We start from the raw sequence: 24,197 nt of genomic DNA, 5'->3' as shown, positions 1-24,197 counted from the left end.
TTGTAATCAGATGCAGAAAATGGCAACAATCATTGAATCGCAAAACACATAATGGCAGTGCACAAGCCAACAAACACACACAAAACAGAAATGTAATGCTGTCAACAAAACAATTGTAAAAATAAAGAAAGAAAAACACAATAATTTGCATAAACAGGCCAGAAGCAGACATAGGACTTTCTGTGACCCTGGAATTTAATTTGGGGCTTGGACACCTGGATTTGCTTTGAAGTTCTCTCATAGACCTATGCACTTTGGGTATAGAAACACTGGCAGCTCTTGCAAAACTAACTTTTAAACAAGAAAGGTAAGCTTTAAATAAAATTAGAAAGGATGCCAAAGTCCTAGATTATGACAATGATGATGATGACAGCGTTCTATTAGACCTGTTGCACTGTTAAAAAACAAATAAAAATGAGGTATTGTGGACTGGCACTCTGTCCAGGGCTTGTTCTTGCCTTCTGCCCCAAGCTTACCCTGATCAGGATATAGCAAGTTCAGAAAATGGATGAATGGTTTTTCATCTCATTATGGCTAAATAAATCTAAAGAGTATAACAGAGAGGGGGGCCCTCATACCCAGAACAATGCCAGGAGGTCAAGAAAAATAAAAGAATCAAAATCTATGTCCATGATTACCACCAAAGAGGGATGATCAAAGGAGATAAAACAAATTTGCAAGCAAACTAATGCTAAACAATAAGCTTACAACTTCTTTTGGCCTAACTTAGTGATCCTGAACCCTTTGTGTAATTAAACACATTCTTTCTCACTTCTCTTTTCTCCTCCCAGTCTTGCCCTTGCTCCACTCACCTATCTGCTCTGAACACGATGATTCAAAAGGCTCAAGGAGGGCTTAAACCACATCATGGGGGAGTCTTCTGGGTAAGTCTTGGAATTACTTCTGTGGTCAAGAGCAGCCTTACATTTGCAACTAGGGCATAGTTAGGCTGGAGGTCTTTCAGTTAGTCCAGAGTCCATAAGACAGCCCTCCTGCTACCTTTTTAATTAATGAGGTTCCCTGCTCTACCAGCTTGGGGCCATTTCCTGCCCAGTGTTAGCTAAGATGTCTTCTAAATTTCCTCAGCCTCCTCTCTCCTCCTTTCTCTCTTTGAAAGTAGGGTCAGTAACCCTTGAATATGTTTTATCACTTGTCCTCTAGTGCCCTTGGAAACATTGGCTGTTTCCAGGGGTCTTTCTGTCCTTTTGCCACCTTCTCTGCCTGTAGTGCATTACACTTGAGTACTTATATTTATGTGGCAGCCTGTTTTAAATTAAGGGATTACAGGCCCGGCCAGAAAAATCTGTTAAGAAAATAGATGAATAGATGAAAGAATATTTAATAATAACATTGACTAATATGTATAATTAGGTGTCCTATTTCTGGCCATAACAATCACACTAAAATCCATAAAACATCAACCCACATAGAAGTGGGAAAATATGATGAAGAAGAAGATGTGTAATTAGGTGTCCACTACTGTATCTACTTATTTTTATTTGATATCCTTTAGTTTACTCAATTGAACTTTATAAGTATGTATCTATTGTTAATGTGTGTGTCTTGAAACAAACTAAAATTGCATTAAAGGAACTTACTCAGTTTTACCATTAAGAGGACTACAGTGACAGAGGAGACTGGCACCAACTGAGCAGAAGGCTGGCAGTTTTAGCTCCTCGTTTACTTTTCTTATGAAGTTGATTTCTCATTTTGGTTTTATGTGTGTTCAAATGGAATTATGTCTTTATTAAGATCTTGGGGTCTTGTCATTCCACACAAGAGACTTCTTTTCTGTAAGCAGCTTGTTGCTGGCTAGTGTAATGTCCTGTTTTTGACCCACTTAAAGATGTATGATCTCAGTCAGCCTCATCACACTTCTCTGCCATTCATCAGAATCTCCTGATAAGAAGTTTATAAGAATAAAAAAACAAATTTGTTCCATTTTAACACTGTGTGCAAGATGAACGCTGATGTTGTGTATTCCTCAGTGAACTTTTCTAAGAAGAAACAGCAACAGAGTGAATCGGAGAGCCAAAAAACAACAGGTCAGACATTACAGGAGAAAATCATACGGTGTAGGGGTGTCAGTGTTTATAGGAACAAAATAAACAACTTATTATTATAGGTTCAGAATTGGTAGAAGTCAAGAGAAATTAAATAATATGGTAAATTGTATATATTTAAAATCTCTTACTAGAAAAAAATATCTGGTAATACACTCTATTTACAATGTACTGAATAAATATGAATAAACATCCATCCATCCATTATCCAACCCGCTCTATCCTAACTACAGGGTCACGGGGTTCTGCTGGAGCCAATCCCAGCCAACACAGGGCGCAAGGCAGGAAACAAACCTTGGGCAGGGCGCCAGCCCATCGCAGTGAATAAACATGAAAAATACTATTTTACTAAAAAAAAATGTTCATTTTTTGAATGCACATAAGTATATTTTAATATAGTGCTTCAATATATTCTAATTAAACTTTATTTATACTTAACTATAATGGTTTAGTTAAATCCAGTTAAAACATAAGATCTGTAAATAAGTAAATATTTCTGACTATTCAAATTATTGCTACTTTATTATATGAATGCTCAATAAATATTTTGCAATTTATGTATATTTTTTATATTTGTGGTTAGAAAATATATATTTTTGGAGAATTATTATCACAGAATGTTTTAAATGTGTGTACATTTAAAAAAGTGCATTTTTATTTCCAATAGGATACTAAAAATATATATTTTACAACAAATTTAGTTTCTTTGCATGTAAAGCACACAATATATTTTTTCATATTTTAAATTATTGCAGTCTACCAAAATACCTGAAATATATTCTGTTATATAAACTATGACTTCAGTGATACAGAAAAATCTATTCATCAAACATTTGAAATATTTTAAAGCATAACCTATTATTACAGAAGTGATTTGTTTGTAAATATTGCAATAGGGGCACCTCAAAAGTTAAACCCATCTATTATAAGATAAAAAAAAATGAAAGAAAATGTATGTTAACGGCACATTCAAATCACTCCGACTTATTCAGTCAGACTGACTGCCCAAGATGGTGGTTCTTCCAATTATGATGGATTCTAGGAGGAAGAGGTGGGTTGAAGTGGTCATACTCTAGAAGTGCAGTTATGAGTGGAAAGGTGTTAGTGTTCCTCCTACAGAGGGAAGAGAAAAGAAATTATTAGACAGTGCCACCTCATGTCTCAATGCATTATTGCAATCACTTAAATCTATAAGTGCACTTAAGCCTATTAAATGAAACAACTCAGATGCAGCTGAAGTGCACACTTTCTGCTTTAATTCAGTGGGGTGAACAAAAGATTGCATATATATATATGGTGATGTGTGAGTCCCCGTCTTGCACCCCAAAACATGAGGATAAGTCTCAGTACTTAAAAACCAGCTTTACTCAACTTCAAACAGGAACAACACAGTTGTTTATCGTAGCAGGATATACCACTCTCCTATACACAGACACAGAAAACAGGCATAGTTGGCCAAGTCATCCCTTCATTTATAACGTTTCTTCCATCACCCATTATCAATAGGCTCATATAGCACGATCTCGATCTGCACATATTTGTTTCTGCAGTGCTATGCTGCTGCACTGTGAACTGGATAAGCAATTTTCCACAGACACGGCAGTCATGCTTTGGCGTGTCATCCTATTGAGTGGGTCCTAAAAGAGTTCAGAAACCTCACAATACACACACACACACATTATGGTCTGAACACACTCCAGAATGACAAAAAAGAGAAAACCTGACTTGACTCTCCTTGTCACAGTGTATGTAGCATTATGCACAGGTATTGCTGTTGATATAAAGGAGCTCACCAGTTGTGTTTCTTGACGCTGAACAATTCATTGACTGAAAGTCCTCAATGTTAGTGTGTCAGAGAGCAGTATTGTTCATAGTGACGCTCAGTTTTGTTTTCATTCTCTCCTTGGTTACGGGTGTCGAGAGTGTGCCCTATAACTAAGCTTGCACTTTTAATTCAGTTGTTACTTTGGTGAGCCTTTCTTGATGTGATGTTTCTGGTCAGCTAACACACCATAGACAATCACACTGATCATCACAGAGTTATAGAAGATGTGAAGGATGTCACTTACCCCATTAATGGAACACAGTCTCCTAAGGAAAAACAGCCTGCTCTGCCCTTTCTTATATACTTCAGATCCAGCATCTAGATTTGAATAGCATACCTGACTGTTGTTCTTGGGAGGTTTGCACAATCTAATTGCAGATTCTAATTGTCATCTTGAACATAAAGCTACACATTTGAAAAAGAGTTGGAAATTGAAGAACAGAAAGAGAGATTCTCACAATGAAGACACAATGAAAACACTAAATGGAGTGTCACATAAAAGGACCAGGTGCTTGCAAAATGTATCCATTTGAAGGGGCTTTTTCAGGAGGTGCTTTCTTTATTTTTCAAATTGTCTATGGTTAGCATCTGAGCCATTAGAGAATATGCATCAGGATATCCTAATGGTCAAAAGGCACACTGGTTATTAGCTTTGATCTAAAATTAAAAATGGAACCTAGAATAACAAGTTCATTTGTCTACTGGGATGTTCCGCTGGCAGAATCATTGTCTTTGCTTTCCTGTTCTTCCTATGTCCATGTGGCTTTTCCTCTCAGTACATTACTTTCTCTCTTAAGCATGTAAAGTAGACTTTTATGGATATAAATGTGCAATTTGATAAACTGGTACCCACTTGTATTGAGTTCAGTACTTCTAGGACAGTATTTGCCCCTTCACCTACTGCAATTCTGAACTGCACTAACCAAGTTTGACAAAGGATACATGCAAGGACAAATAATAGGCAACCAATTGACCTAATTAACACTAGAATTACCAGAGTCTATGAAAAAACTCGTAGATCCGGCCCACCTTAAAACCGCTCACACTTCTCCGCCAGCTTCTTTTGTCCTGTAAAAGACAAGCAGCAAGCAGCCGGCTATTCCATCCCCCACCATCGCAGAACGTGCACAAACTTCTCCCAGCTCATGCCTTGATTGATTACCTGGGAGTGAAGAGGAGTTTTAGAGTGGAAATAATAGATCGTTGTTTGGAACACACGCATTTCATGTTGGTTCCATTTCTACAGTAATCTGTGTAAACATATTGTTAAAACAGAAACTTTTTCATATTTTAGTAATACACGTTACAAAATGTAGGCATAAGCTATAGAATGTGTAAAAGCATGAAGTCCAAACGTCAAATAAACACTTTCACAAAAGGCTGAAGTATGTTAAAACAGCTTCTGTAGCACAGTGGTTAGAGTCCCTGACACTTCACAGTGGGCTGGCTGTGCTTTAGAGACCGGAGTTAAATTCCCCTCCAGGGGGAGGCTTGCACTGAATAAGCTCATGCGCTCTAACCCCTCCCCTCACTAACCTGAGTCTAAGTATCATAGTTTTTTTATCATAGTTTATGCCTACATTTTGTAACATTTATTACTAAAATATGGCAAAGTTTCAGTTTTAGCAATGTGTTTACACAGATTACTGTAGAAACGGAACACACATGAAATGCATGTGTTCCAAATAACGATCTATTATTTCCACTCTAAAACTCCAGCAGTTGAGTCACTCCCAGATAATCAAACAAAGCATGAGCTGGGAAAACTTAGTGAACGTTCTGCGACGGTGGGGGGTGGAATAGCCGGCTGCTTGCTGCTCCTGTTAATCGGCACATTTAGAGAGAGGTGGAGAAGTGAGAACGGTTTTAAGGTGGGCTGGATCTACGAGTTTTTTCATAGACTCTGGCAATTCTAGTGTTAATAATAAAGAAAAATAAAGACGGTAGAATAGAATCAAAAACTGTCCACAGCAAATGGTTAGTAGGTTTATTATACTTAACCTTCTTAAACATGAAGACATACCTAAGGCCATCAAATCAGCCATTCAATAAATGGGCATATTTATTGTTTTATTGATATTAGGGCCACAGAGAACACTTTGAAAGCACCAAAACATACATGACAATTCTCATTTCTCCTTGCCTTGCCTGTCTTTTGATATGCAGTTTTTACTCATGTACCATGCGCCCTCGTGTAAGACGCGCACCCTAATTTTTACAAAGAAAATCGCGAAAATCGTTTTGCCCCGTGATGATGCACATTGTGATTGTATAGGAAGCGTTTAGGGCGCGAGCGAATGAGAGAGAGAACGCGAACGAGAGAACACGAGCGAGTGAGAGAGCCTAAGCAGAAGCTTGCGCTTACACTTCCTCATGTATGACACGCACCTGATTTTCTAATGCTAATTTTCAGGAAAAAATTTGCATGTGGTACACGCATAAATACGGTATTAGCCACTGTCATGATGAACATCTGAATGCTGCTACATGAGTGTGACATGAACATTGGTGAAGTATGTGGATCTTGTCAAGTAGAAGATTATTATTTGTGAAATTACCATAAGTACACACACATTTTTGATAGTTTTTCATTTACATGAAACTAAAATGATATTGTAGGGTAACACTTATTAAAATGTCTTTGTTATTCAAACAGACCCTTTGGAGGATGTCATAAATACAGATATTCAAACAGCAAAAGCTTTGACTCTTCAGCAGGCAGATGGCTCCAATGAAGGTGAGGTCATTCAAAATACCAATCTGGCACTAGAACAGATACAAGTCATGTGAAATGTTACATCCCTGGACACACTAAATGAGGAAATAAGAGACCAAGTCAACTCTTTGTTTTATGGCATCAATAGTCTATATTGTTTTTATTTAATCTGTTCTGATTTTATCTACTACTTTTATTTATTTGTAAAAATTATCTCTTTTCTTATGAACTTCTTTTGTTTTCTCTCTGTTCCTTTCAATATTTCACTTTAAAGTAACGCACCTCAACACTGGTACTTATGCTCTTACCACCAGATCACATTTCCAGTATGTAGTTGTCTACCATCACATCTTCAGCCAACATAGTTACATAAATCATTCGTCTTTGGGTTGTTGGAGTAAATATATAAGTAGTTCATTATTGATTTTTTTTTGTATATCATCCCAGGTGAACTAAGCAAATTCAGAAATCACCACAGTATTTTCTGACCAAGTGTGAGTGTGGGCACAAGCAAGCCATGCATTGGGTTGGAATTCCTTAATGAAAAATATTTTGAAATGCACTGGTAAATAACCTGTAAATTTTGCTTATATACAGCTCTGTGTAATTTACTAGCAGTTTGCTCTTAATAGAATTTGAAAGCTACCAAAGCTGTGTTGTATGCAGAGTAACGCAAGATGGTGAAAGGGAGTGAAGGCTACAAAATACACTAAAAGGCCAGGGGCTTGAAGTATAATGCTGTGCGTAGAATTCACAATAAAACTTGGCATGCGGACAAAAACGAATCTGCATACGCACAAAAAAATCTAGATGCATAAAACTGTGTGTATGTCAAGTTCCACGCAGTTCCCATTTACAAATCCCGATGAATGTGAAATTTAACTCATGTGCACGTGCCTACAGCCACACCCCAACTCCTCCTAGAATTTTGCATATTTGAATATGCAAATCATTATAAATAGCCCCCTTTATTCTATGGCAAAAGCACATGGAAAAAAATAATTTCACCGAATGCGAAGTGGAGGTCCTACTCTGTCTCAACAAAAGGAAATTGATGGAAGTTCATATTCAGATACTTGCACAGTGCCCGAAATAAAAAAAAACTGGTCAGATGTCAAAGCTGATGTGAAAATGCAAGTTGTTGTCCAATGTCTGAGCGTCAAATGGAAATGTGTTAGGGCACTGAAAAAAGAAAAAAAAAAAATGGGTACACAGTGAAGAAAAAAAAAGTTGAAATGTTGGCTTTAATATCAAAATTTCCACTTTAACCTTAATTTATTTTGTGATCAAAGTATAGTAGAACATTGTAAACCTTATCTTAAAATCGATGTTTAACTTCCTAGAGTTTCTCAAATCCCATTGTAAATAATTTAGCACATTAAATGCTTCGTATTCTATGTGTTCTATGTGTGTGAATCACTACGTGCTTCTTAACACTAGAATTACCAGTCTACAAAAAAACTTGTAGTTCCGGCCCACCTTAAAACCGTTCTCACCTTTCCTTTGTCCTCTAAATGTGCCGATTAAAGACAAGCTGCAAGCAGCCAGCTATTCCATCCCCCCACCGACTTAGAACGTGCACAAACTTCTCCCAGCTCATGCCTTGATTGATTATCTGGGAGTGAAGTGGAGTTTTGTAGTGGAAATAATAGATCGTTATTTGGAACACACGCATTTCATGTCTGTTCCATTTCTACAGTAATCTGTGTAAACACATTGTTAAAACAGAAGCTTTTTCATATTTTAGTAATGTGTGAAGCATGAAGTCCAAACATCAAATAAAAACTTTCACAAAAGGTTCAAGGAAAAGACATCAGCTTCTGTGGCTTTGCGGTAAGATTTGTTATGTCACAGTACAGGGTGTTGGCCTTGCCTTAGAAACCTGAGATCGATTCCCACTGAGGAGAAAGTGTTCTTTTTTTTCTTTTTATGGAATGTTAGAGCGCATGAGCTTATTCAGTGCAGCAGAATCAACGCACATGTTATTCTTTTTTTCTTTCAGTACATGTGCCTTCTCTGTTTATTTATATATTTAGTTACTTCTCTGCCTGTCTGTCTCTCTATTACCCAGTGCTCTGTCTGTCTGTGTGTTATGGATCTTAAAAATAACAATTATAAGGACACTTGTTCATGTTAATTGCAGTCTCAATTGTTAAAAAATATTTTAAAAGGAGCATCCCACATGAAAATATAATGATCTCATTAACTGACAGTGCATACCACTTTATAAACTTTTATGTCCGTTTGAGGTTAAAAAGAAAAAAAAATAACACTTTCTTCCCAGCAGGAATCGAACTTGGGTTCCTAAGGCATGGCAAGCATCCTACGCTGTGAGATAGCAAGTCTTACTGCTAAGCACACAACAACAGAAGCTGTTGTTTTATCTATGAACCTATTATGAAAGTGTTTATTTGATCTTTGGACTTCACACATTCTACAGTTTATGCCTACATTTCGTAAAATTTATTACAAACTATGAAAAAGTTTCTGTTTTAACAATGTGTTTACACAGATTACTGTAGAGATGAAATGTGTGTGTTCCAATAAACGATCTATTATTTCCATTCTAAAACTCCACTTTACTCCAAGATAATCAATCAAGTCATGAGCTGGGAGAAGTTCGTGCACATTCTAAGTCGGTGGGGGGATGGAATAGCCGGCTGCTTGCAGCTTGTCTTTAATCGACACATTTAGAGGACAAAGGAGAGGTGAGAACGGTCTTAAGGTGGGCCGGATCTACAAGTTTTTTTCGTAGACTCTGATAATTCTAGTGTTAAATGGAATTCCTCCTTTGTAAATAGGAGTGTGCAGGCAATGATTACATTCATAATATTACAGCTCTCTGAACATTTTAGAATACTGAAATTTATACTTGATATCATTTTCATGTTGAAATGCATTAACACTAAAATTCCTGAAGCCTACGAAAAAAGTTGTAATGCCAGCTGACCTTAAATCTCTTCACACCTCTCCATCAACATCTTTTGTTTTGTAAATGTGTCGATCAACACAAAAAGCAAGCAGCCTGCTGTCCCATCATTTCCCCTCAAGGAGCTCAACTTGGGCAAAAATTTCTTCCAGTTCAAGCCAAGGCTCCTTATCTGCATGTGAGATGCCTGGAGTTGTATAAGGTAAATAATACAGTATATTGTAATTTGGAATACATGCATTTCATTTGTTTTCCATGTCTACAAAAATCTAGGTAAGCGTAGGATGAAAGGAAATGCGAGAAATGCTCAACACATACTTAAAGCAGAAACTTTATCCATGTTATACTAATAATGATTAGAAGTGTATAATGTGTGAACAATTTAGTCCAAATATCAAATAAACATATGAGCTTTTATTCAAGAATATAACCAAAGAAAAAAAAACATTACATTTACATGTGGCTGTCAATGAGTTAAAAACTCATGCTCAAATGTCAATTGACAGGGAGTTTACATGTTTTCTTGAATGGTGCAGAGAAAAGAACTGCTGCCTTATAACCCGAAGGCCCCGGGTTTGAGACCGGGCGTTTTGAGTTTTGACTAGTGAGCTGCTATTATTATTGTTATTATTTCTACAATATAATAAAATATACATTTGAGTCTGTAACACCCAGTGTAAATTTTGGCTACTTGTAAAAGTTTGTTTTTTTATTATTCAGTTGTATTCTCTCAGTGACTTTCACGTGGTACAACGAACTTGCCTCACCCTCTCTGAGTTGATGGCATTTATCTTCATTCTTTTCACAAGAGCAGAGCTGTGGCTGATGTCTGCTCAGAACTATTTGTTGTACCGGCAATCAAAGATACAATGTCCTGTGACCGCTATCAGACTGGGTAAAGGCAGGACCATAACAACAGATAGTTTCTTCATAAGAATAAACAATACTCACAAGATTAATGCTTCAACAGCTCTCAATGACGCTCTGCTGGATCTCTACTCCACCTAACCACAAAGGCAAAGGTAGTTCCCCAGCAACGATATCAGGGTGGACCCACCTCTTGAGATTCCACCCACAATGTAGTTTATATGCAGCATATTAAATCACACTGAATATTAAATAATATTTTACGTAATACAATACTATTTAATATAATAATATTATAATATTTACAGAAATGAATAACAAAAAACTTGAAAAAATAATAATAAACACAAGCCAGGAAATAAACTTTGGCTGAAATATATCAGGCTGCCAAATTTGCAATGTTGTGACCAGAAGTTTCAGACATAGAGAGGGTGTGAGGCATACGAAATGCTCTGCAAAGCAGGCCAGAAACTTTACTAGATTCTCCTGTACAGGCTCATTCCCAACTCAGCCATCTCCCAACTCCTATCTGCAGGCTGCGGCATACACAGGCCTAAAAGTAGGAAGCTTGCTTTCAAAATACATAAAAATGCCTTATGAGGGAGAGGATACATTATTAAAACTTCTGGCTTCATGAGACAAGTTCCCAAGGAAGTCTTCATAAACAAAGATAGTTTTAAATAGAAGGAAACAAAAAAAATGGGCAAAGCAAAAGAGGCAAAAAGGATGGCAATACTCAAAAATGTTATAGATAGATAGATAGATAGATAGATAGATAGATAGATAGATAGATAGATAGATACTTTATTAATCCCAAGGGGAAATTGACATACTCCAGCAGCAGCATACTGATACAAAAACAATATTAAATTAAAGAGTAATAAAAATGCAGGTAAAAACAGACAATAACTTTAAATAATGTTAACGTTTACCCCCCCGGGTGGAACTGAAGAGTCGCATAGTGTGGGGGAGGAACGATCTCCTCAGTCTGTCAGTGGAGCAGGACAGTGACAGCAGTCTGCCGCTGAAGCTGCTCCTCTTTCTGGAGATGATACTGTTTAATAGATGCAGTAGATTCTCCATAATTGATTGGAGCCTGCTGAGCGCCCATCACTCTGCCACGGATGTCAAACTGTCCAGCTCCGTGCCTACAACAGAGCCGGCCTTCCTCACCAGTTTGTCCAGGCGTGAGGCGTCCTTCTTCTTTATGCTACCTCCCAAGCACAACACCGCGCTGAAGAGGGCACTTGCCGCAACTGTCTGTTAGAACATCTGCAGCCTTATTGCAGATGTTCAAGGATGCCAGTCTTCTAAGGAAGTATAGTCGCTCTGTCCTCTCTTGCAGAGAGCATCAGTATTGGCAGCCCTGTCCAATTTATCATCCAGCTGCACTCCTAGGTTTATAGGTCTGTACCCTCTGCACACAATCTCCTCTGATAATCACGGGGTCCAGGAGGGGCCTGGGTCTCCTAAAGTCCACCACCAGTTCCTTGGTTTTGCTGGTGTTCAGGTGTAAGTGGTTTGAATTGCACCATTTAACAAAGTCCTTCATTAGGTTTCTATACTCCTGCTCCTGTCCACTCCTGATGCAACCCACGATAGCAGTGTCATCAGTGAACTTTTGCATGTGGCAGGACTTCGAGTTGTATTGGAAGTCTGATGTACTTTGTATATAGGCTGAAAAGGACCGGAGAAAATACAGTCCCCTGCGGCGCTCCTGTGCTACTGACAACAATGTGAGACCTGCAGTTCCCAAGACGCACATATTGAGGTCTGTCTGTAAGATAGTCCACAATCCATACCACCAGGTATGAATCTACTCCCATCTCTATGAGATTGTCCCTAAGGAGCAGAGATTGGATGGTGTTGAAGGCGCTAAAGAAGTCCAGAAACATGAAGAGTTGCAGCAAGGCAATGGTAGATGGAAAAGGTTCAGTAAATGGATAAGCCAATGATGTAGTCAGAAAACAAGCAAGGTCAAATTACAGTCATCAAGAAAAAGACATAATGTCAAAAGATAGTTAGAAAAGATCATCACCAAATAGAAGCACCAAAAAAATAAAAAAAAAAACAAAGTTTTTAGTTTTTGTTTTTCAGGAATTGTTCCACAAATTCGGACAATGCTAAGAATGAAAGCCTGGATTAAATAACATCGAAGAAATGACATCACACTGAGAGACTTCCATAGATGTGCCAAAAGTAACATATAGCTGCAATGAAGTAAGCAAAATAGTGCTATAGATAACACTAAATGGCTTCTTAACAATTTCCAAACAATCCATAAACATTTTCAGAAGCAACATTATACCAAAAATATCTAGCCCAGAATATCTGAAAAGAAACTATACTCTGAATTTTCTTGAAAGTATTTGAAATTATGAGAAGAGAAATATATTTTTAAATAAATTCTACTGCTACAACAAACTCCTCTTTCGCTTTCTGTGTGTGTCTGTCTCTCTGGCCAGAATATAAAGGCAGAGGAGGAACCCACCAGTAGTGATGTCAGGGTGGCCCTGCCTCCTATGGCTCCTCCAACAAATTACAGGGAATAGAGTTACATTTAAAGACACAGTACATGCATTTTCAATAATAAACCATTAAAATATGAAAAAACAAAACAGAACAAAAAATAAATTGAAGCCACTAAAAGGTACCTGGCTTTAACAACACGTAATGCATGAGCTGAGACTACAGATTGTCCAAAAGTTCGTAGTTGTATTCTTTTTTATTTAAGACATGAAATGAATTGTCAATCCCCTCCAGGACTATTGTCTCCTTGCTTGTGTTTCATAAAGTCTGAACTTCTCTCTGCTACCCTAAAGGCTGTCTGAATTTAAACTTTGTGTAGAAATAAATGGTTTCAAGAAATGATTTTTTTTATGCTTCAATCAGTGATGTGACATTTCAGGTTTGACAACACTGTCTTTAGATGAGAGGAGGTCACAAGAACACAATGAAGAGTGCAATCCTTGCAGCTCCGAAAGTGACTTTGAAATTGAACTCACCATGAAGACATTAGCAGGTAAAGCAGGAGGCGATGAGCTAACTTTGAAAGATACATTTCACAGTAGGTGAGTAGCATTTCAGTATATCACACCTCTTGTTCAGACACCTCTGTCTTTTCTCTCCCAGCATCTTTAGTGCCTCCCAAAAATGGGGATAAAAAAGTTTGCCAGTTCAAAGTGCTGCTGATCTTCTGTATTTTGCAAATGGCTTCCCTGGTTGGACTCACTGTGTTTTGTAAGTATTATTCCATAAGGGATGTGTATGGTATTCAGAGGTTTTAAGCAGCCATCTGCTTAGTTTTAGAGAGGGCCTGAAACAGAAAAAAATGTGATTTGTAGTTGGTATTCAACTTTATCAAATGGAGCAGCAAATAGATTTTTTTTTCTCTGCAGAATGGTAGTGTCCTGCTTGTTTCAAAAGGTTGGGTTACAAACTGCTACCCCGATTTCCCACATGTATACTCAGGAGTTAAAAGGTTCTGATTATGGTGCAATTAAATCAAGACACAAGGACAATTCACAAGCACAAGATGAGCATGAAACAATGTAAATGGCACAAACCACAGTTAGCAGACCAATAAATATTAATCCCGACAATCTGCAAATTCATTCTATAATCTGGTGAGGCTCATTTCAATGCCAAAAGAAAAATTGGGATGCTTCCCAGATTTTAGAAAAAAAAAAAACATTTTACACTTACCGACTCTTCCACAGTCCAGCCCTCAGGAATTACTCTTTCAAATTTGCCTCACCACAACAGATGTCGACCTCTGGATGATGTAGAACAGGCGTCCTTCCTAATAGGTTGTAGTTCCTCCAGCTGAAAAGCTTCTCTCCTTCTGCAATTCCCGAGGTCCTTAGCTTGGGACCTTCTTTTCTTTTACTTAATATCTTTCCCTTGCCATTAGGCAGTCCACAGTGCATTTTCTCTCATAAAGTTGCAGGTGTTACCTCCACTTGAAGGCAAGCCAAGACTGTCCAATGAATGAACAAACTAGAATACCAAAGACAACAGTGATGTGGCAACTGCTACAAATGAACATAACAATATTAACAGAAATAATTATCATAAATGATCCAAAGTAAATGACTATTAATATACGCCAGAGTAGGAACCCTGAATAAAACCTAAGAAAGTAACGATTAATATAATTAAAACAAGGACATCTCTTATTCATCAAAATGCTTGTTGATTCTGTGCTACTCAAATCCATTCGACAGCAGGTGTACACTTGATCCAATAAAAGTACAGCTTTGTTCTCTCACTATCACTCACTTGCTCCTTCTTTCATTCTTCTGCTCCAGCTGCCATTACCAAGGAAACACTACAGAAGACATTGGGAGATACTCTTAACAAGGTGGGCTCACTCATTACACACAGTTCATATACACAAAGATGTTAACTTTAAGACACTGTACACCAGCACAAAATCACATTTCAAGTTTGCTTTCAGTGCTCAAATGTGTTTGGAAGTTTTTCAATAATTTTTAGTATACCGTTTGTGGCAGACAGCCAGGACGCCCCTATAATAGAAGGCCCGGGGCTATCCAGAACATTACCGCTCCTGGAGAACGGAAGGACAGCCCCCCTGGTGTGCAGCAATTGGTTTTCTAGCATGGAAGTTCAACCCTGCTGGGGCCTGTGAGAACTACTGAGAGTGGGCGCCTGGAGAACTACTGAGCCCTTGTACTGCCCACTAATGCCTCACCTGCTGGGAGTAGGTCAACAAGCACCTGGAGCAGCTGGGTGCTTTATAAAAGGAGCCAGCATCTACTACTGCAGGAGTCAGAGTTGGGAGGAGAGGGAGAGGGGAGAGAAAGCTTTATACTGTGTTGCTGCTGGGGAACAAGACAAAAATGGTTCTCCAGCTTTGAATAAATGTGTGTTGTGTCCTGGACTTGTGTCTCTAACTGTGTCAGGTTGGGGCAGCTGGTGTGCCCCCTGGTGGTCCACACGGTAAAATGGCTTTCTAAAAATCCATATTGAAAGAATAATTTAATGTAGTATAGTGGATTAACTGGTATATTGCCCGCTACTAGTGTACAGCAGGTTTGTCATAGCATTAGTGGGAAGAAGGCCCATTTGTAATATTCTGATATTTCCTTTTCTTCAGTTTTTGATACCCTAAACTTTAAATTTATACCTCTGGCAGTTTACTGATTACCCTTTCACCATTTTCAACTGATTACATTTGAAGACAAATTTGGAAAATGGAGGTGTTCTAAAACTTTTGACTGGCAGTATGCTTAAATGCTGGATGGGTTTCATCAGACTGAGATGAGAAAAGCAGGAGACGTATGTGAAAGAGAAATGGTAAATCTAAAATGTGTGATGCAGATAATGAAATGCCGACTCTTTGCTGCTCAGGGAAGTAACTTACATCATCCTGGCTGACTCAGCAACAGAATTCTTCACTGTACTCCATGATGAATTCATTCCGAATGTTTGTGACTTCACACAAGGAAACTAAACATCTATCTGGCATGTTCAATTTGTGGACACTACAAGCTGGACCTGCTCTATCCAAATGTGTTAATGACTTTAAATATAAACCTGACATACAAAGTGTGGAGGTCCGACCTCATCTTACTGCCACATTACAAGACTTTATTAGGTTAATTTAGATAAACTTTACTAATCCCATGAGTGTAGAGAAAAGTCAAGCAAAATGACACCTTCTATTGGCTAACTAAAAAGATTACAATATGCAAGCTTTCGAGGAAACTCAGGCCCCTTCTTCAGGCAAGATGAGGGAATTCAAAACAAGGATACAAACTCACAGGACAAATAATTCAGTCATTGATAAATAAATAAGTTAATTAAAATAAATGTATATTGTGCAGATATTTTAAAATGAACTTAATGATTGCATTTAGAAAGCACTGAATTGTCAGATAGCAGACCCCCTGAGGCACTTCTGAGCACACTGTGGTAAAATACACCTGTGACTAAAAGTGCACCAAGACAGCACCTCCTGGAGGGGAGGATATAGGGGATTTTTCAAGATGGCATTCAATTTTAACATCCATCCTCTTTTCTACAACAGATTCCAGTGTGTCCAGGGTTCACCCTGTGATGGACCAGGCTTTCCTGATAAGTTTGATCAGGCATTGTGTGGCTTTTGAACTTAAGTTGCTTCTCCAGGATACTGCAGTGCAGAACACCTCCAGTACTAAGGACTGATAGAGCATTTTCAGCAGCTTGCTGCACACATCAAAAGACCGAGTCTTCTTAGCAAGTCCACTCTGCTCTGGCCCTTCTTTTCCAGCGTCACTATATTGTCAGACCAGTCCAGTGTGTTGTTTATATGAACCCTCAGGTACTTGAAGCTCTGCACCACTTCCATGTCCTTCCCCTGAATGTTGACTGGTCTCAGAGGTTCTTCTGGTCTTTAGTCTTGCTGATGTTGAGTTGCTGATTGTTTTCCCTGCACCGCAAGAAAAAGTCTTTCTCAACCTTCCTGTATTCTGACTTGTTTCCATTATTAATGCACCCTACGATGGATGAGTCATCTCAAAATTTCTTTAGATGTTAAGTGTTGGTATTGTCCGTTGTGTAGATGGTGAACAGGAAGGGAGACAGGACAGTTCCTACGCACAGTGCCTCAGCCTCACAGACTAACTCTAAGGCTAAGCCTATCCCTAACCTTACTCCTAACCCTGCTGTCTGTTGGTCAGGGAGTCTGAGGCACAGGAGCTTGTGGGAGCATCAAGATTCAAAGTTTTGAGCTTTTATCCCAGTCAATTAGTCAGAAGGGTGTTAAAGGCACTTTAAAAATCAAGTAACATTTTTCTGACTGTGGTGCAGGCTTTGTCCAAGTAGGAGCATGTAGATCAGAGCATCCTCCACACCTATTTGCCTAATAGGCAAACTGCAGAAGATCCAGATATTCCAAAACCAGGGGTCCTCGCTGTTTTAGGACCAGCCTCTCAAAGGTCTTCTGATCTGAAGTCCTTAGAATCAGTGGAATGCAACCTTTCTTTGATACAGGGATCACATAGAATGTGTTCCATAGATGGGAAACCTTCTGCAAATTCAGGGAGAGGGACAACAGGTGCTGAAGGACATCACAGAACTGACTGGCATGTGTTTTCAGCACCATGGGGTTGATTCCATCCATTCCTGAAGCTTCTTTTATGCAGAGTTTTTATATTGACAGCAGCAGCTCTCTGTTATCCGAGACAGAAGTTCTTAAGTGTTTGGGTATGTGTGTGGGTCGGGGGTAGGTGTTGCTGTTTTTTTATTATAATATTTTTTTTGTAGCTTCTATAAAATGTTAATTTTCCCTTGGGGACTAACAGTCTAATCAAATTGAATCTGATTTAATCTAAAGTAATGGAGTGTATTGAGGAAAACACAGTCACATTTATACTCTTTATTTTTAATATGTCAGTACAAAAAATGAAAACATTCTTTTTTTTTGTTTTCCACAGGTCTTCAAAAAAAAGGGAATGTGACCAAAGCAAAGGAAAATCGATTGTTCTTTAAAACTGACACGGAGCTGAAGCAGGAGTCGATCAATGGAAACAACACTGTCCTGGCGGAAGAATATGAACGTGTAAAGAAAATGCTGACAGCCTTAGAGACCCGATATGGAGAGCTACATAAAAATCATGTCAGCCTCCAGTCCCAGTATGGAGCACTGAATAAGAACCATACCAATCTGACGGCCCAGTATGAAGTGCTGAACAAGTCTCATGATAGTCTCGAGTCCCAGTATGGAGAGCTAAATAAAAACCATGGCAAGCTTAAGTTCCACTATGGACAGCTGAATAAAAACCATGACTATCTTCAGTTTCAGTATGAAGAGCTGACTAAGGACCATGCCAGCCTCCAGATGAAGTATGGGGAGCTCAGTAAGAACCATGCCAGGCTCCAGTACGAGTATGCAGTGCTCAGTAAGAGAGCAACAGCACTGGAGAAGTACCATCCTCCAAAAGGCACATCTTGGAGTAGGTGGCATTCATGGCAATTCTATTTCTCTTGTTAATTCCTGGCTTCTCCTCCTCCTCCTCTCCTCAGCAGCTAATGCAATAGATATAAAATTAAAATGGCATCAGCCATTCAGGATGTAGGTGTTAGTGTGTTTTCCAGTTTTCATTGTTTTCTGCTATTTTGTTTACAATTAGAGAGTATAGGAGAGCTGATTGAAAAGTAAAGAGACTGATTTTATTATTCAGAATTGGATGGCTCCACGGGCTTGGAACATTTTTATTTTTCAAAGTAGCATCTTTCACATTGACAGTTTACATAAAGTGAGCCTTCTGTTTTCCCCCAACAGTTTGTTAGCTTTGGCAATATTGACATTCGTAACCACTGTGGATGGCTTCCGCAAACACACTTCATCATTCACTCACATTTGGTACTTCCGTCGATGAAGTAGGTTTTTATTACCGAATGATTGCTGTAACATTTCAAGAGTTTCAGTACCGCTCTTCCCAAGCTTTATGCAACATTCAATCACATACTTCTGCTGTTACTCTCACAGGAACATCTTATTCATCTGCCATGACAACACATGTGAGGTGCTTCAACTCGCTGTGACAGAACGCAAAAGAATCCAAGAACACAAAAAAATAAAATAACAAGTATGGACCTTTAGAATTCCAAAAATCTTCAGTGGCTTATTTATGTACAACATTTAAAATTGGTACAAATATTTTCATTATAAAAGTTTCCAATTTTGCTTAACACAGATTGCACATCTTTGCCACTCTGAGAGTTTCCAAGAATTGAAACAGCCTCATTTCAAAGCTGCATTCTTATCAGTTGTGACAGGTAGGGGGCGCCACTGATGCCACAGACTCCAGACACAAGTGGATGTACACAGCCAAGGGTTCAAAATAAAGTCAGTTTTATTATACAAAAATACCTTTTTCAGGTCCTTTCTTCAAAAAAATACAAGCACAATTAACATATTCTCTTCTACTATCCTCCAGACAATCTTTGTCCTCCACCTCCCAGCTCAAACTCACCTAGATGCACATCAAGGTCAGGCAGAAACTCCTTAAAATGTGTGATTCCTCCCTTCCCAGCTCCCGTTGGCAGCACCCATGTACCCCAACGGGCTGTCCTTCAGAACTACAATTCCCAATGTGCCCTGTGGGTGTACAAATGGGAGTTCTACCTGAGGGATGTTGCCACCTTGTGTACTGGGGAACAACATGGCCCCAAGAGTCAGGCCTTCTCCGTCATTCTGTTAGATCTTCCCAGCCAGGACACGTATCTACAACTACCCTAGCAGGGACGTCTATTCATCCATACCCTTACGGCCTTCTGTCTGGGAAAGGAACCATCCACCTTCCTGGTTGGGATGCCAGTCTATCCATCTTGGCACCTACACGGTGCATGTCATTGGCATTAAGTTCCTTGATTTTTACATATTGTACTGTACTTTGCATTTATACTGATTACATCATTTTCATTTTTTAACATTTCTGGAATGATGTTAAAGTGTCAGGCATCTTCACAATGACTAGTAAATATCTTTTATGTTTGCTCTATGAAGGTTTGGGCAGGTTCCTTTTAGGGTGCAGAACCGTTTAAATGTGCCAAGGAGTGTGCAAGATGTGCAGATCAGCTGAGGTTTTTCTCACATACAAACTTTGCAATTGCAAAATCAAAACACAGTGGTGGGGTTAAACAAAAGTAGTGAAAAATTCATATATATATAAGGATTGTTTTAATATCTATTTTGTATGTTTTCTTTGAGGGATTATCCTTTCTCACACATGTTCCCGAAGAAATACATTATTTTTTTTCATTGTGCACTTTATCATGGGGTTATTGTATCATGACGCCTGTATCCCAATGTTTTATAAGTGGATCAAGTGTATTGTCTCAACTCAGTTCAAGTTATATATACGTGTGACAACACAAAGGTGCCTTGCCTCAGGCTGCAGTGTTGGTCCATTACATGAGCCCCCCAGGCACAAACACACACAAGGAGAACATATCAGATGTATAGAGGAAAATTCTAGCTACATGATTCAACTAAGGACACTAAAACCTTGGGATGAATGTGCCACCCTACCACCTAGCATATGCTGATGTTTGTCTAACAGATGAACTCACAAAGCATCTCTATTGAAGAGTCATTTATATAGTGAGGCATTACTCTGAATAAAACATAAAAATTGAATTTTTTCACACCTTAAGCTGAACAGTAGTGTGTCTGAGTGAGTTCCCCAAGAGCTGCATTAAACATCTTCTTTATCTGCTCCCCATGGTCCTAATCTCCACCTACTCCCCTCTATAATTCATGTGAGTCCTTGTGAATGTCAATATCATGTGCATAAGAGACCAGATGCTCAGCTCTCCGGTTATCTTCACTCCATTTCTTTTCCTTTCTCTGTTCTGCAGGTCAGACTTGCTCTGTGTGTCCACAAAACTGGCTGCTGTTTATCTCCAAGTGTTACTTCCTTTCCACTGATAAGCTGGGCTGGTCCGACAGTCAAGATCACTGCTTTTCAGAGAGAGGACACTTGGTGATTATAGAGAACAAGGAGGAGCAGGTATGGCATTCATCATAGTGGTGCTCACTCAAAGGAAGGCTGAGGAGAAGTGAAGTGGGCACACTGTAAGTCTAGAGTGACCATCAGGGATTAGTTGAGGTAGATAAATCAAATATGGAAAATGTCATTAAATAGTTGCCAGGAGGTAATCTATGCACTGATAAAATTTCATTTTTCACTTTAGGATTTTTTAACAGTAATGGTGGAAATCAAAGGAGGCAAGGAAAAATCCTACTGGATTGGACTGTCAGATCGGGTGACAGAAGGTGACTTTGTATGGGTGAATGACAGGCCCCTGGATCCAAGAAAAAGGTAAGAAAGTGAATTCCCAAAAGGATAAAACTTTTGATTCCCATGGTAAAATAACTTCGAGTTTATCTATATTCTGTAATGTTTGCAGTGTGTTTTGCGTAACTGTAAAAAGTTGGTATGCTACACTAACACAACTGACAACAATAAGATGGGTGTTACAGGTGCCTGGTCACACTTGCTGGTAATCTAACCTAGACACCATTAAAATACATCACCCAGTTTTATTAAGAGACTGGGAACTCTTGAGGTTAACTGTGAATAATGCACAGGTTTCTTTAAAATTGGGTGGTGAGTAAACACACAATGAAAGACATAGTGGAAATTTTAGGTTCTATTACACAAGTCCATATAAAGTACATCGAAGAGATACACGAACATCAAAATCTAACAATATCAGGGACAAAAACCCTTTTTTTAAAAAGGAAAGCACAGTCCACACTCTAAAAGTCCATTAAAAACATGAAGTGGAGGATATACAACCACAGTTTGCGCACTGTGTTACCCCAACAATTAATTGTCCAACTGTCCACGGATGCACTTTGTTCACCAGACGCTTGTTTCACAACAGAAGTTTTCTCAAATGCATGAATCCCTGTCAGCGTCTCTTCTTTTTTTTCCACTCTGGGCTCCTTGTGTTGCAATGGCCTAGGTCGTCTGCCAGTTTCACTCACTCCTTCAATGCAGCTTCCCTCTCTCTCGTTGGACCCACTGTGCGAGTGGTCTTGGCAGCATTCTCAGTGGACTGTCCTGTGAAAAAAAAACCCTGCCATCTCCTGCCCAGAAGTTTAAATCAGCCTCAGTCCCTGCCTAGATCAACAGGACGATGAATTAAACAACAGCACATACCAAATTTACTGGGCTTAACAAACACAGCTTCACAAAAAAGTATTGTTGAGTACACACATGCTGATTAGAAACCAAAATTCCCAGACATGTTAATTTGCAAGTCAGGTAAATACAAACATTTGCATAAATCCAAAATGCTTTTTTTTAAGGAAATAGCATTTCTGTTATCACAATTTTGTATTGTTTGTATGTTTAAACAGTTCAAAGCAGGTGACTCTTTTGCAAGACAGCAAATACCTAAGGTATATCCTAAGAAGCTGCATAGATGAGCAGTGGAACGTATCTACCTAACAAGAAGGAAGTCCAGTTGCCATGACACAACTACCAGATAATTCCACCTGGATGACTGAGAAACTTCACAGATATCTAGGGTTGAATATTTGAGATACAATAGACACTAGGAAGGGGTTAAAAGTAAAAGCTGCATAGCTGTTTTTTATCCACCATTACAATAAGAGCCTAAGATGTTAGTTGGTACCTTTAATATTTGGTGCTCTGATAACACGATAAAACAGGAACTAAATTTGATTATTCTTTTCTCATTTGGTTCATTCGGTTCCTATGGCCAACTACTGTGTTTTCGGTCCTCAACCTTGCAAATTTGTTTATTTGTGCTTTAGCAGAAGAGCTTGGACAGCAGACCTGCTGGCGGGAGTCCTTGATGATGCAGGATGACCACCTTGTGTGTTTTTTTCACTGTGTTATGGAGTAAGATCTGCAGGTTACACCACCACATCTACTGTAACCTCATTTTTTTAGTATGGTTGTCCCATGCCTAACTTTTACTACTTTCTGTTTTAATTAAGTTATGTTGCTTTTTCCTAAATGAGATGCCATTGGTCACTATCACCTTTTCAATAGATTTGTTTCATCAAGAACTGGGCTGCATGGCTACACACTTCTCAAAGATGAATTTCCCTTGGGATTAATAAAGTATCTATCTATCTATCTATCTATCTATCTATCTATCTATCTACTCTATCTATCTATCTGTCTAAGATTTTTGAGCTGGAGTACTCTTTCACTATTTGAATTTCTTTCTTTAAGGTTTTTAAGGCTATTCATATATCTTACTTGTAGAGCTTCACTATTTGACAAGGGAATATCTGGAACAATAAATACTTTTTTTCTATTGACACACTAATCCAGAAGAAATAAAATAATTATCTAAGACAAACATTTTTAGGAACTACCTTACATGCATAAGACTGTATATTACATTACCTTGTAGAACATTGAAATATATTTTTTAAAAACTGTACATTTTCTTCACCCTGGTTGGCCTTTGCCCACCCAATAAAAAGAAACACAACTTAAAGAAAAAAAACCTAGCTGCCACAACATATCTCCTTTACAAAAACATCCATTTCAATAACAATCTGTCTTTTGAAAAAGAGCCGCAGAACCTTTCAATTTTTGCTTTGACTGGCAGCTGCACATTTGCAGGATAAAAAAATATCATGGAAGTTTCTGTATTTTCACGCTTATTTTTGTTAAAATCTCTTCACACAGGATTGTTTGTGCCATGCAAACTCCATGAAGGGATGTAGATGTAAAGTCCAAATCTACAATAATAGCTCTTGTCCTCTTGTAGGTTTTGGGGTAAAAGGGAGAGTGACAATGGGCAAGAGCCGGACAACTGGACTGATAAAGTGCAGAGTCCAACAGGAGAGGACTGCGTGGAGCTCAAAAAATCAAAAAGCTACAATGGCTGGTATGATGCAAACTGTAGAATACAAAAGAAAAGGATCTGTGAAACAGCTGCGTTAACTTATCCAGTCAGGTTTAAATCGTAAAAGTGAGTCAATGGCTTTTGTGAAGGGACAAAACAGGCTTTTTATTTTGCTTGCAGTGCATGATGAGAGTGGGGCGTTTTTTTTGTTTTTTTTTTACCAATAACAAGACAAGAAATTGGTTTGTCATGAATGGCTCAAGACATTGAAAGTCAAATAAATACAAAGAGAACTGATGTTTCATTTTAAACAGAACGTTTTAATCATATCAATATAACTGAGATTTAATAATTAGCTTTTCTACCTTTGTAAGTTAATATCTGTTCCAAGAAATGGCTTGGGGAGAGGGGATCTTGATTTTGTCACTTGTTTATTGGAATGTGTTC

At 38.5% G+C, this 24,197-nt stretch overlaps 1 protein-coding gene across 1 annotated transcript; it reads left to right on the top strand.

Moving 5' to 3' along the window:
- The first annotated feature begins 1,960 nt into the window (after window positions 1-1,960).
- On the top strand, window positions 1,961-23,874 carry LOC120528871 (low affinity immunoglobulin epsilon Fc receptor-like). Its single transcript, XM_039752947.1, has 7 exons — window positions 1,961-2,045; window positions 6,545-6,625; window positions 13,309-13,422; window positions 17,840-18,358; window positions 20,769-20,920; window positions 21,105-21,232; window positions 23,673-23,874. Exons 1-7 carry the CDS (start codon window positions 1,961-1,963, stop codon window positions 23,872-23,874), a joined length of 1,281 nt encoding a protein of 426 aa, XP_039608881.1.
- The last annotated feature ends 323 nt before the right edge of the window (window positions 23,875-24,197 follow it).

The sequence above is a fragment of the Polypterus senegalus genome, chromosome 4, assembly GCF_016835505.1.
Source record: "Polypterus senegalus isolate Bchr_013 chromosome 4, ASM1683550v1, whole genome shotgun sequence".
Lineage (NCBI taxonomy): Eukaryota > Metazoa > Chordata > Cladistia > Polypteriformes > Polypteridae > Polypterus > Polypterus senegalus.
Note: the sequence above shows the minus strand (reverse complement) of the source record. Positions and strands in the feature narration are given on the sequence as shown.

Excerpts from the sequence above, each read along its gene's own strand:
- LOC120528871 (XM_039752947.1), top strand. The coding sequence starts at position 1,961 with ATGAACGCTGATGTTGTGTATTCCTCAGTGAACTTTTCTAAGAAGAAA. Across the intron at positions 13,423-17,839 it reads CACCATGAAGACATTAGCAG|GTCTTCAAAAAAAAGGGAAT; the intron begins GTAAAGCAGGAG and ends TGTTTTCCACAG. Across the intron at positions 18,359-20,768 it reads TCCAAAAGGCACATCTTGGA|GTCAGACTTGCTCTGTGTGT; the intron begins GTAGGTGGCATT and ends TCTGTTCTGCAG.